At 49.2% G+C, this 12533-nt stretch overlaps 1 protein-coding gene across 1 annotated transcript in view; it reads left to right on the forward strand.

Moving 5' to 3' along the window:
* LOC307176109 (kinesin-like protein KIF28P) overlaps window positions 1-12533 on the forward strand; it is an 85540-nt gene that overhangs the window by 46926 nt on the left and 26081 nt on the right. Inside the window, 7 exon segments of the mRNA XM_079901916.1 lie at window positions 702-813; window positions 2294-2361; window positions 4352-4461; window positions 6839-6945; window positions 8374-8464; window positions 10005-10059; window positions 11602-11725. Of these exon segments, the coding sequence (XP_079758042.1) occupies window positions 702-813; window positions 2294-2361; window positions 4352-4461; window positions 6839-6945; window positions 8374-8464; window positions 10005-10059; window positions 11602-11725 (667 nt within the window).

The raw sequence follows: 12533 nt of genomic DNA on the forward strand, positions 1-12533 counted from the left end.
ATCTATTCCTTTCTAGATGTTCATTTTGTTTCTTTTCTAAATCTGATGGATTAATTTTTTAGATTTCTTTTCTCTGTTTGTGATTATAATTTCACAGAGATGGGATTTCCTCCCTCCTCTTCCCCACTCTCTTCAGTGACAACACTACTTTCTCTATAGTGCCCTGAGCAGGGCAGGAACTGAGCTGTTATTTTTCTTATTCACTGTTACTTCTCTTATTCACTGTTACTCTGATGCTGTAGTCCTATGGGGTCCTAACGCTATGGGACCTTCCTAAGGCAGTATGAGAGAAAGGCAAGAAAAGGACTTAAACCCACTCCCCATTTCTATCTTCACCCTGCTAGCCACCCTCTTCCTCAGATCACAACCCTTCCCTATACATAAATTTACAATAGCCTGCAGGCTCTGGGTTTTCCTCCAAAGGTTTAGTGTGTTAGTGCCTCAGATCTGGGCTTCCCTCTCTGTTATGGTTTCCCCAGTGCTGACCTTGGAGATAGAACCAGCAGCCTGTGCTGCTGTCTTAACTTCAGCATCTTTGTACAGAAGGTGTCTCAACTATTGGATATTCCTTAGAGTCTTGTCTCTGGTGTATAGGGTCGACAAGGGGATTTGAGGAGTGTTTCTGACTTATCCACAGGGAAGCAGATTTCTTCTTGATACATGTAAAAAATTTTGTTGTTTTATATTTTCTTTTGATTCAGTGCTCTGGCTGATGCAGCCATGGGGAAGAAAGTCTTGCACATTCCCTACAGAGACTCTGTTCTGACCAAACTGCTCCAGTCAGCTCTGGGTGGGAACAGCAGAACTACTTTGGTAAAGTGATTTTCTTACCACATTTTAGACTGTTTAGACTCATGTAGCTGTCATTATTGCTGTTGTTATTATTATTATTAAAGTTATTCTCTGTGGACCACTAAGCACAGCACTCTGCATTGATATAGCACGTTCTCATCTATGATCTCATGACTCCTGGAGCTCTTTCCATGGCGATGTTCAAATAAAGTTTCTATAGTGCTAATTTTGATTTTTTAATTTACTCTTTTCTGGTTCTCTACAGAACTATATATTACTTTTATTATCAGGGAGAAACTAATACAGTTTTAAAACTAACACTAACAATGTCATGTTATTATAAATCAGCAGTCATTCCATGGCAAGACTGGAATCAATTTTTGACTGTTTTAGACACAGGGCAGGTGTTTAACCTGGAGAGTAGCCAAATCGTGTCATCAGCAAAAGACTCCAGACTCTATTATTGAAAGTTTGCCAAGTGGTACCGTGTGCAGTGTGTTAAGTCAGGGCGCTCCGCTCTCAAGCTTCAGATTAGGGAAGGAACAGAACTGGGCAAGCTCTGCTTCCAGCCTCGTACTGGCCTCCAGTCTGTTGTCCTGATTAGGAGAGAAACGCCTGCTGCTGGATCTGTCTTTATCATTTATTCTTGCCTAATTCTTTTCAAACATTTTGGTTAACGTTTTTCTGGTTGTCAGTACCTGTGGGCCTCCCTGGGCCATCCCCCAAGAGCCTGGACTAAAAGAAGGCCCGTAAGACTCCTCTGAATGTTAAACATCTAAGCTCTTGAGGCTCCATGGCCCCAATCCCAGTTTCAGCGTACTTCCCGTAAGACCTCCTCTTCCTCCTTCCTAAAGTGAAGATAACAATCTCGCCTTGGAAATGCTGCTGTGGTGATTAAAGGAGATCATATAATGAACAAGCTTTAAAAGCTGCAAAGCTGGACAAAGATAAAGGACTATTCACCAGGCCCTTATGCTCTGAATCTTGACCTCCAGGACCGTAAGTTACAAGCTGCTGCCTGGGTAATCACACTCCCCCCTGTTCACCCTCAGTGACCCTGCCCACCTCCAGCTCATCAAAACGTTTGTTTTCTCATTTGATTTCTAGAACAATTAAGCCAAAGTCAATAGCCAGGCTTGAAACCATACAAGTGGCTACTCAGTAATGATTTATTGATTGGTCTCTGCAGTGCCAGGGTTCAACGGTCATTTAAATCCCCGAGGAAATCTGCTGGGGACTCAGTGCTGAGGGACACGTAGTACAGAGGTTAGCTGCACAGGTGTCAAGTCAGGGCTGGTCCAGGTCCCAGCTCTGCCGGTTATTTTCTGAGTGACCTTGGCACATTATTCTTCTCTAAGCCTGAGTTTTCTGTCTGAGTTGTAAAGTTTGAACAGTACCACAAATTACAAGATGTTCCGTGACTGTTAGTTGCGTGATATCGACAACAATAGCTCTAAAACCTTATATGAAAAACAAAATCTGAAAAGGTTATTTTTTACAGATAGCAGCCATAAGTCCGGCTGACATCTGCTACGAGGAAACTTTATCGACATTAAGATATGCTGAAAGGTACGTTTATGAATACTTATTATCCACAGTGGTTCTAGGTTCTAAATCCGGCACATTCTTCTAGTACCCTTATACTTGATGGGCTGGCGTCTTGGGAAGGGGTCCAGAAGAAAGAAGAACAAAAGGATTTGTGAGAGAAGAGTGAGAGAAAATAAAACAAATAAAAGGAGGTCGAATTAGGGGCTCAGGACCCTCCTGAGCCTGTCATTTTGTCGCTCCAGCCCTGGATGGGGGAGGAGCCGTGGGCTCAAACCCATGGGAGGAAGCACTGATCCCAATCCTGATGTGGTCACTTATCTGTCCCCCTGCGTTTTCCTGCCACATAGCACGACCATTCACAGATTCCCCTTCTGTCGTCTGGGACACACGTAGAGCATAGTGGCAGGCAGGGAATTTTTGTGCTAATAATAAAGATGAGCACGTCAGAGGCACTCCCAAAGTTGGGAACCAGCCCCCGGCTCTGCCGCTTTCCGTGAGCTGCTTCTCATTTCTCCAGGTCCCACACAGCAGGTCACAGGCGTCTCCTCCCTGTGCGGGTAGAGCGGGGCTCTCACTGCTGGTTCCCTCCCTTCGGACTGGCCGGGGAGACAAGCCCACTCGATTAGCCCCTGCAGGACGCTGTGGAAGAGCTGAGTTCCTGCTTTTCAAGGCACGTAGGAGCCTACTCCTCCTGACCTGTCTAGGCAGGTGAGGGTCTGGGGAGAGGAAGCCTGTAACCAGGGGTAGAAACCGCGTGCCGCACCACCCCGGCAGCGTATTCATGTGGTAGATTTGAGAATCCACCTCTGCCGTGTTCCCATCAGCTCCTTTCAGGAGCTTGGAATTCTCAGCCTGTGTTCCAGGCAGCTGCAGCTGACATGTGAAATGGACTTGGTTCCTATTCTAATAGGTACGGGCCTGTGTGTCAGAATCTGGCCCTGCCTGCCACGGGACCTGACCCTCGCTGGCCCTCGGTGACCTCACGTGCTGAAGGAGGTGATACCTCACTCGCTGGGTGTGGTGAAGACCACCTGAGATTGTTCATGAACCGTTTCTGGCCAAGTTCTGCTTGGCATGGGGCTGAAGCTCAAAAGTGGTAGTTGCTATGATGTCCCCAAGTAATCGCCTGTCCTTCTGGTCTTCCTTTGGCGTCTTCTCAGGGAGGGGCCCTTGCATTTTAGTCACAAACACTTGCATTCTCATTCTGCGCTGCGTGGTCTCCATATCATCTGACTCCAGTAGACATTTTCTTCCAGCATCTGTACCACTCAGATCTTGAATTTTGTCTTTAGTATTACTTAGAATGGTCATTTTCTCTCTGCTTATCAGATGTAAATCTGTTGCTAGCACTTTTTACGTGAGACACTGTGTGATGCAGAGGAAGGAGAAAATGGTCCCCAGGGACCCTGGGCTCCAGGTCCAGATCTGCCGTGGACTGTGCGACTGTGGGCTTGCCTTGGAAACCCTCTTCCTCAGTGAAAGGAGTAAGGTTGCCAGATTTAGCAAATAAAATATAAGATGCCCAGTTAAATTTGAATTTCAGATAAAGAGCAAGTCATGTTTTAGCATAAGTACACCCCATGCAGCATTTGCTGGGAGTGAACTAGGTAATCTCTAAGCCCACTGCTGGCCTGGCGCACATGGCAGAGTGACCGGGAGCCTCCAGGGTTTGTGGTGCTACAGCAGCAGCAGCAGCAGTGACTGAAGAGAGTTTTTCATTAACCAAGTCAGCCCAGCTGGGGGAGTGTGTTCAGGGCCCAGAACACGTGGCGGGCAGGCTCCAGGCCTCGGTTGAGCTGCCCCTATTTATTTGAACCCTGGATATCTCTGAGTCCCTTCTGGTCTTCATGGTTTACTGGAACCTTACATGGTGGAGTTTCGAATCACTGGGGCATGAAAGGCTCCCACTTTGACCTTCTGAGACCAGAGCCCAGTTTCCAGCCAGTGATCTGGTGGTACTGCTCCAACTGCAAAAGGTCCAGGGCCTGGTTGTGTGTCCACCTTTGCACAGGGCTAAGAAGATCCGGAACAGAGCCGTGGTCAACACCTCGACCCTGATGAGAGAGTCCAGGGCAGAGAACAACAAACAGCTGCTTGGGTGTGGAAACTCCAGAATGGCAGGTAAACCGAGTCAGGAGTCAGCGCGGGTCCAAGCCAGCAGCCAGGAGGCTGGGAGTGGGAGGGAGGAAGGGAGGGGCCGTGGCCAGGCCCAGGCCTGGGGGCCAACCCCTGGGTAGAGTCTTAGGGGAGCCCTAGGGCAGGTTGGGGCACCCCTGGGCCTTTGTCCAGGACATTTTGGCCTGAATGTAGAGTCACAGCAGTTATGAGAAATAATGGCCTTGTCCTTTTTAAATGGTCATTTTTTTTTTATTGCCATTTTTATTTTGAGATTATTCTTTCCACCGGGACTACTTTTTCCTTACCAGATTTGGACGGTGGCCCTAAGGGCGTTTATTCGGCTGATGGCCTCATGCAGTTAAGTGATGTTTGGAGCTAAGAAGCACCACCCCCAGCACCCTCTTCTAAGACTCTGCCCAGCCCTGGCTGCACGTTGAGTCACCTGGTGACTGTGCGCCATCTGGACCAATTAATCCATCCCGGGGGCAGCGGTGGTTCTTAAAGTGCCCACCTTAAGGTGGCCCACTGTGCAGTTATTGAGGACCACTGCTTTGAGTGAAGGCCTGAGATTTCAGCATGGCAGCATGAGGTGTGTGTAATTTTATGCCCATGAACAATTTAGAATGGTATGGATGGAAAGGACAAAATATAAGACTGTTGAAGTAGAATTGGTAAAAGCGTTCAGCATCAAAACAGCCAGACCAGAAGGTCTGAGAGCCCTGCGCTCAGTGCTCTTAGTGGAGTGTGCCCCCACTGTCATCATCCGGCCCTTGGTAGCCGTTCCCCTCGCCCGGCCGGGCTCCCTCGTGCCACACGGGCTCTCTGTCTGGCGGTGGCAACACTTCCCAACCACAACCCGCTCCCGCATGCACGCACACCTGGCTGCCCCCATGGATGTTCTGTTCGAGGACAGGTTGGCCCCATCTGGCATATCTCTGGGTTCCCAAGTCCTGACCCACTAAGGCTTCAGACTCAACCACGCACTTCCTAAATTAGAGGCTCTGCCCACATCTGGTCCAGGCATGACTCTGCTCTGTCACAAATCTCCGTACCTCTAAAATCCGGACATGCAGATGTTGACCTAAATATAGCATCTAATTCCCATTATTCATAAGCACAGACACGGAACACATGAAAAACAAGGTAAGATAAATCTTTGATTCTTCCTGAATCCCCTGACTTTACAGGAATGCCCTGAAATGCTCTCACATGCCCACATGATTAAAAAAACAGATTGCTGAGGTTCAGTGCTCCTCCTACAAAGGACCTCCTTGCTCTAGTTTCTTTTGAATTAAGAGGTGATCCTAGTCTTTTTTTCCTTTTAATTATTGAAGTAGAGTTCATTTACCATGTTGTATTAGTTTGTTTTTATTAATATATTTATTTATTTATTTTTGGCTGCGTTGGGTCTTCGTTGCTGTACTCAGGCTTTCTCTAGTTGCTGCGAGCGGGGGCTACTCTTTGTTGCGGTGCACGGGCTTCTCATTGCAGTGGCTTCTCTTGTTGTGGAGCACGGGCTCTAGGTGCGTGGGCTCAGTAGTTGTGACTCACGGGCTCTAGAGCGCAGGCTCAGTAGCTGTGGTGCACGGGCTTAGTTGCTCCACAGCATGTGGGATCTTCCCGGACTAGGGCTCGAACCCATGTCCCCTGCATTGGCAGGTGGATTCTTAACCACTGCGCCACCAGGGCAGCCCTGTGTTAGTTTCAGATACACAGCAAAGTGATTCAATTATACACCTACACATACGTATATATATTATTTCTTTTCCCATATAGGTTATTACAAGACGTTGAGTATAGTTCCCTGTGCTGTGCAGTAGGTCCCTGTTGTTTATCTATTTTATATATAGTAGTGTGTATATGTTCATCCCAAACTCCTAGTTTATCCCCCTCCCACCTCCCAGGTATCCCCTTTGGTAACCATAAGTTTGTTTTCTCTGTCTGTGAGTCTGTTTCTGTTTTGTAAATAAGCTCATTTGTGCTATTTTCTTAGATTCCACATATAAGTGATATTGTATGGTATTTCTCTTTCTCTGATTACTTCACTTAGTATGATAATCTCTAGGTCCATCCATGTTGGGCAAATGGCATGATTTCATTCTTGTTTTTGGCTAACCTTCCGTTGTATATATGTACCACATCTTCTTTATCCATTCATCTGCGGATGGACACTTAGGCTGCTTCCACATCTTGACTATTGTGAATAGAGCTGCTGTGAATATCCTAGGCTTTCTAGAACTTGCCAAGTGCAGTCAGTGCAGTGCTATTCCCCACTCCTGCTGAGAGTGCCATGTTTTGACTGAGACATTCTGTGCCTCACCTTTGACACTGCAGACCTTAAATTGGCCTTACGTTGCTTAAAGTATCTCCCTCCTTCCAGAGCTGCCAGCCTGTCGGCTCAGGTCTCGCCCTGAAGAGCTGAGCTGGGTGCACCAGCTGGAGCAGGCCCGGAGTGAATGGCAGCAGTACTACGTGGCCATCGCCCAGGTGAGCTTACCACCTCCACCTGCCGAGGCTGACAACCTGGGGGGGGGGGGGGCAGCCTTGCCCCTTACCCAGACAAGTGCCAATGCCTGGGTTGATGCCAGGTGGATAATCGGGGTGAGGTGTATTATGTATAATATGTGAATGTGACATGTTATATGTGACGTATGACTTAATTAAATTATTGGCAGAGTTGGGGAGAGAATGACAGGGCATGAAAGGGAAGGAAGCAAAGAGGCCATGAGGCTGAGAATAGAATTCAAGGCTGTGGATAATTAGAATTTGGGGAGGATCTGAGGAACATGATTGTCTTCTGGGGTCTGTGAGTTGTGACCCTGAACCACGTATCTGGTATTCACCGCCAATTCCAGATCATAAATGGGCTGGGGTGTGAACTCTGTACCTGGGCCAGGGAGATGCCCTGCCTCCCATGACCTTCCTCCCCAAAGCCACGAGGCTCTGGACAAACTCCAAAGTCATGGGCCAGCTCTGGAGGACTTTAGAAGTAGTGGGATGGGTCCAGTCCAGATTCCAAAGGGCTCATGACGCCAGGATAGATGTGAGCTCCAGGCGGAAGGAGTGGAGTCGGGTGGAGGTCTGTGGCAGCAGGGGGTCAGGTTAAGTTAGGGTCCAAGAACTCTAGAGGCGTGGATGTAATATGGCTGCACCCCGCAGCCAGAAGGGCCAAGAAAGTAACATCCTGTGTAAGGGGTACCTGGGTTTGTGACCCTTGGCTGCAGGGGTCAAGTAGGATCCAGAGTGAAGAACCCAGGACTCTGTTCTGTATGGACAGTTAGAACCAGGACTCTCATCTTCTTTATTCTTTATGAAAAATTCAGGATTTAAAAGCTTTCCTTGTGCCTGCATAGCTTATTCCAGTTCTGCTTGACTATCAAACCTCTATAACCGCAATACCAATCAACACCTGTATTAAAAAATGAAGTGCATTTTGGTCACCAAGAGAGGGTGATGCAATAGGCCCCATTTTGCTCGCCAAAGGACTTGGGGGAGTGAGATGTAGGGCAGGTGGTTTAGTGGAACCTGGGAAGAATTACCCAGGCGAGCACCAGTATGGGGCCCCCTGACAGCTGGGGATGCCGGGGGCCTGAAGAAATGGCAGGGGTAGAAACCAAAGTGCAGGGAACCATGCGAGAGCAGCTGGGAATGGTGAACAGAGTAGGAAACCGGCTGTGCTTTGCAACAGTCCTGACGGGATGAATGCAGGCCCCCGACCGCTGACCTGCCAGGATCGCACCCGCTCTGTCAGCGAAGTCCCTGGTCACACTTTCCTCCTCTGGGTTTGCTTTATGGGGTGAGTTGCCGGAATGCACAGACAAACAGCTCCAAGGAGCAGTGGATAGAAAGGAACATTGCTGTCTGTGCTGTGCTGCCCTGTCTGGCGAGGAAGCCCTCTCTCTGTTCCTCCTCCAGGAGCAGCAGATGATGAAGACCTTCCCGCACCTTCTCAACGTCAATGAAGACCCGCAGCTCACGGGGGTTCTCAAGCACTTCATTGAAGCTGGTACTCACTCCTCTAGACCTGCCCTGGTCCTGCTCATGCTTCCTGCCCCTTTTTTCTTTTTGATTTTTTTGGTGGTAAAATACACATAACAGGGCTTCCCTGGTAGCGCAGTGGTTGGGAGTCCGCCTACCGATGCCGGGGACACGGGTTCGTGCCCCGGTCCGGAAAGATGCCACATGCCGCGGAGCGGCTGGGCCCATGAGCCATGGCCGCTGAGCCTGCGCATCCAGAGCCTGTGCTCCGCAGTGGGAGAGGCCACAACAGTGAGAGGCCCGCGTACCACACACACACAAAAAAATACACATAACAGAAAATTCCCCATGTTAACCGTCTTTGAGCGTACAGTTCATTGGCATTAAGGGCCTTTGTGTTGTTGTGCAACCCTCACCTGCAGTCACCTCCAGATTGATTCTGTCTTCCCAAACTGAAACTCTGTCCCCTTTATGCAATAATTCCTCATTAGCCCCTCCCCCAGCCCCTGGCAACCACCATTCTACTTCCTGTCTCTATGAATTTGACTATTCCAGGCACTTTGCATAAGTGCAATCTTACAGTATTTGTCCTTTTGTGTCTGGCTTACTTCCCTTAGCATAATGTCTTCCAGGCTCATCCATGTTGAAGCCTGTGTCAGGATTTCCTCCCTTTTTAAGGCTGAACAATATTCTATTGTATGTGTGTACCACATTTTGTTGATCCATTCATCCACTGGAAAACGGCGCCAATATTTAGTCCCATTTGGCTTTCCCACCCTAGCCCTGTGCACACTCAGGACAGGAGAGGCTCATGCAGGACGGCAGTGGGGGCCGAATGAGGGGGCAGCCCCAGGAGGTTGGTGTGATGCTCCCAGCACTGTCCTTGGGCTCAGTCACTGGACAGAAACAGAACTTCACAGACCAGGGCCTTCCCTGTGGCCAGGCTTCAGTGGGTCTCCTAAGGCCCAGATGCAACAGTTTCTTCCTCCAGAATTCCCATGAAGAAGGTAGAACTTTTAAAAAGTGAGGAAATTGAGACATTGGGGTTGACATATACTCACTACTATATATAACATAGATAACTAATAAGAACCTGCTGTATAGCACAGGGAACTCTATGCAATACTCTGTAATGACCTATATGGGAAAAGAATCTAAAAAAGAGTGGGTATACTTATATGTATAACTGATTCGCTTTGCTGTACACCTGAAACTAACACAACATTGTAAATCAACTACACTCCAATAAAAATTAATAAAAATTCATTTAAAATAACAATAATAAATCCATTAAATGTTAACATAAATGACACATTCTTAAATAAAAAATATTTTCCTAAACAAACAAACAGAAAGTTAGGAACATCACAAAAAAGGTAGAAAGTAGAACAGTTATCCCCAAGGCAAGGTGATGTCCATGTACCATCATGACTGAACATTGCAGTGAAAAAATCCCTTCACATGATCTAATTGGAGAGGATATGGTACTTCCCAAACATCAAACATGTTAACTTACTAATGTCAAATCCTGAAAACATTTGAAAACAGCTTACTGTAATTCTTTTCAGGTTCGTGTGATGCTGGTCAGGCAGCTTCAAACGCCATCACTCTTCAAGGTTTGGGGTAAGTTGACGTGACCCAGCACCTCTGTCCAGCATTAGAGAATTGCGACCACTGCACCCAGAGGAGACTCTCAGAATTCATCCAGTCGTCCTCAGGCCAGGCCACAGACCCTGCTGGACAACCAAGGACAAGATATGACCAGACCTTCCTCAGGACCGACTCTAATGCTTATGGAAGATCACCTTCAGAGGGTTTTCTTCTGTCACCGAAATCCCTTGTGCTGTGCTCACTTTGTTTCCTTGGCTCTGAGCTTGGGACAAAGGGAATAATTCTCCACAAATGGACATGAGTAGATGGGGCAGGAAGTGAAGAGACTTAGGAGGACAGGCCCCCTATGGGTGGCCTATGCCTTTGTGGTCCCACCACCAAGAGCAAAGCATCCTTGGATCATGTGCTTAGAGCCCTCACCAACCGGCAAAGGCAAAGCCCAGACTTTGAGCTGATCCCCTCCCTGAGGACCCCTCAGGATCCTTGTAGGAGCCCCTGTGGAACCTCAAGGCGGGTTCGTAAACTCACAGTGGGGCCCTACCTCCGTGGCCTCTCTCCTGGGGAGGCTGCTGCTCCAGGGTTTCTGTCCCTCTTCCAGGACCACTGTGTCCTGACTGCCCACAGATTTCCAGTCAATAGACTCAATCAGCCCCTACAAAGAGGGACCTTACTGACCAGTCCCCCCGACATACCTCAGCCCTCCTGAGCCCGCCTGGGGAGCATGTGTGTGTGTGTTTGTGTGTGTGTTGGCGGCTGGGAGGGGGGTGGAGAGGGGAGGCGGGGGACCTATGGGCACTAACTCACCCTGACCACTGGCCTCCAGGCCCTTTGCTCTGATTGTTCCTGGGGACCCCCTCATCTCCCTTTCCAGACCACTTCCTGCAGCGACCCTAGTCTAACACACAGGTCTGGAAGGGCTGAACTCCAGATGAGCTGAGGGTCAAACCTTCCCACAGGACCCCTGAGCCCCAGGCAGACAAGGGCTCCGGGTGGCTGTTGTGTGTCTCGACTTCCCGAACATTCCATGACAGCCAAGGAGTCCAGGAACATTCTAGAACAGCCAGGAAGCCGGTCATTCAGGGCACAGAGATGACGTCTGTTGGGCAGCCAATCTGACACCTCTGATACTGACCCCAAATCCTGTAACATCTCAAGTCTGGATTTGTATAGATAAAGACCAAGAACCAGACCTAAACTTCTCAGCAATATGTGGCCACATTATTAAGTCACCTTCCAAGTGTCTCTTCTGAAACACCTTTCTTTCCATTTCCCCTCATCTTACCGGCCTGTGCATCCCCTGAGGGCTCTAGTACTAGGGTGGGGGAGGGGCGGGGTTCCACTGAGAAATGATTGCTTTGTTGTCTCCCCGCTGGAGGGCAGAGTCCCTGCACCCACCTCTCCATCTCCACCCACGGAGCCAGCACCCAGGAGCCCCACAGGGCTTCCTTGGCAGCTATAGGGCTTACCTGATTGTGCAAATGAGAAAGGACGAGCTCAACTGTTCACTAAAATCGTAATTTATTTGGTCTCTTAGACACAGTCTTATCCTTTTAGAATTTCAGATAAACACGCTACCTTCACAAATTCGGATGGTAAAGTGACGGTGACTCCACACGGCAAAGGCAAGGTCATCGTTAACGGGGTGCCCATCACGACCAAGACAAAGCTGCAGCATTTGGTAAGCTCTCCTGCGGAGCCACAGGGTTTCCTAAGTTTGTCCGAGAGCTGGAGGGAGGTGGGCAGGGCTGGGAGCTGACGCCCTCGTGTCCTTCTGCTACGTGTCACAGTGATGACAAGGTCACAGCTGTGGGCTCAGGAGACCTGAGATTAACTCCCCGTGTGTCCTGGGGAAGTCACTTCACCTCCTCGGACCTCGCCCATAAAGCAGAGAGGGGTGAACTAGGTGATCGCCAAAATCCTTCCAGCTCGAACCCCCGTATGACATTTTAGATTTTTAAAACCTGCCGTGGAGAGGGACTGCCAGCCCCTTGCCAACATCGGGCTCTCCCCGTCTCCTGCCACCACCCTGGCCCGAGTCCCAGCAGCACAGGGGCTCCAGGCCCCTCTCCAGTCCCTTTTCCACCTTTAGCCACAGAGAGCCTTTGAGACAAGCACACTGGAGCACGCCACCCCTTTCTCGGAAATCCTTCGATGACCTCCCTTTTAGGACACCCCAGGGAGCCGGCCCATCTCCTGCCTCTCTGGCCTCACTGCTCTGCCTGGGCTTCCCTCGGTCACACGACCCCTTGGATGCTCAAAACGTGCCAGGCTCCGGTGGGCAGCGACCTTCTCAGCCTCGCCGAAACTTAACACACTTGACGTGTCACCTTAAATAGTGCGCCTTCCAAGAGGTCTTCTCTAATCCCCAGTGTAAATTAGGCCCCATACACTCTGCAGAAGGCCCGTCCTTTTCCTCCCAGCATCCCCCATGGGCTGGGCTGTGGTTACATCACTGTGATTACATCATTAGTTCATCAAGTCCCGGA

This window comes from Stenella coeruleoalba (assembly GCF_951394435.1).
Source record: "Stenella coeruleoalba genome assembly, chromosome: 1".
Taxonomy (NCBI): Eukaryota; Metazoa; Chordata; class Mammalia; order Artiodactyla; family Delphinidae; genus Stenella; species Stenella coeruleoalba.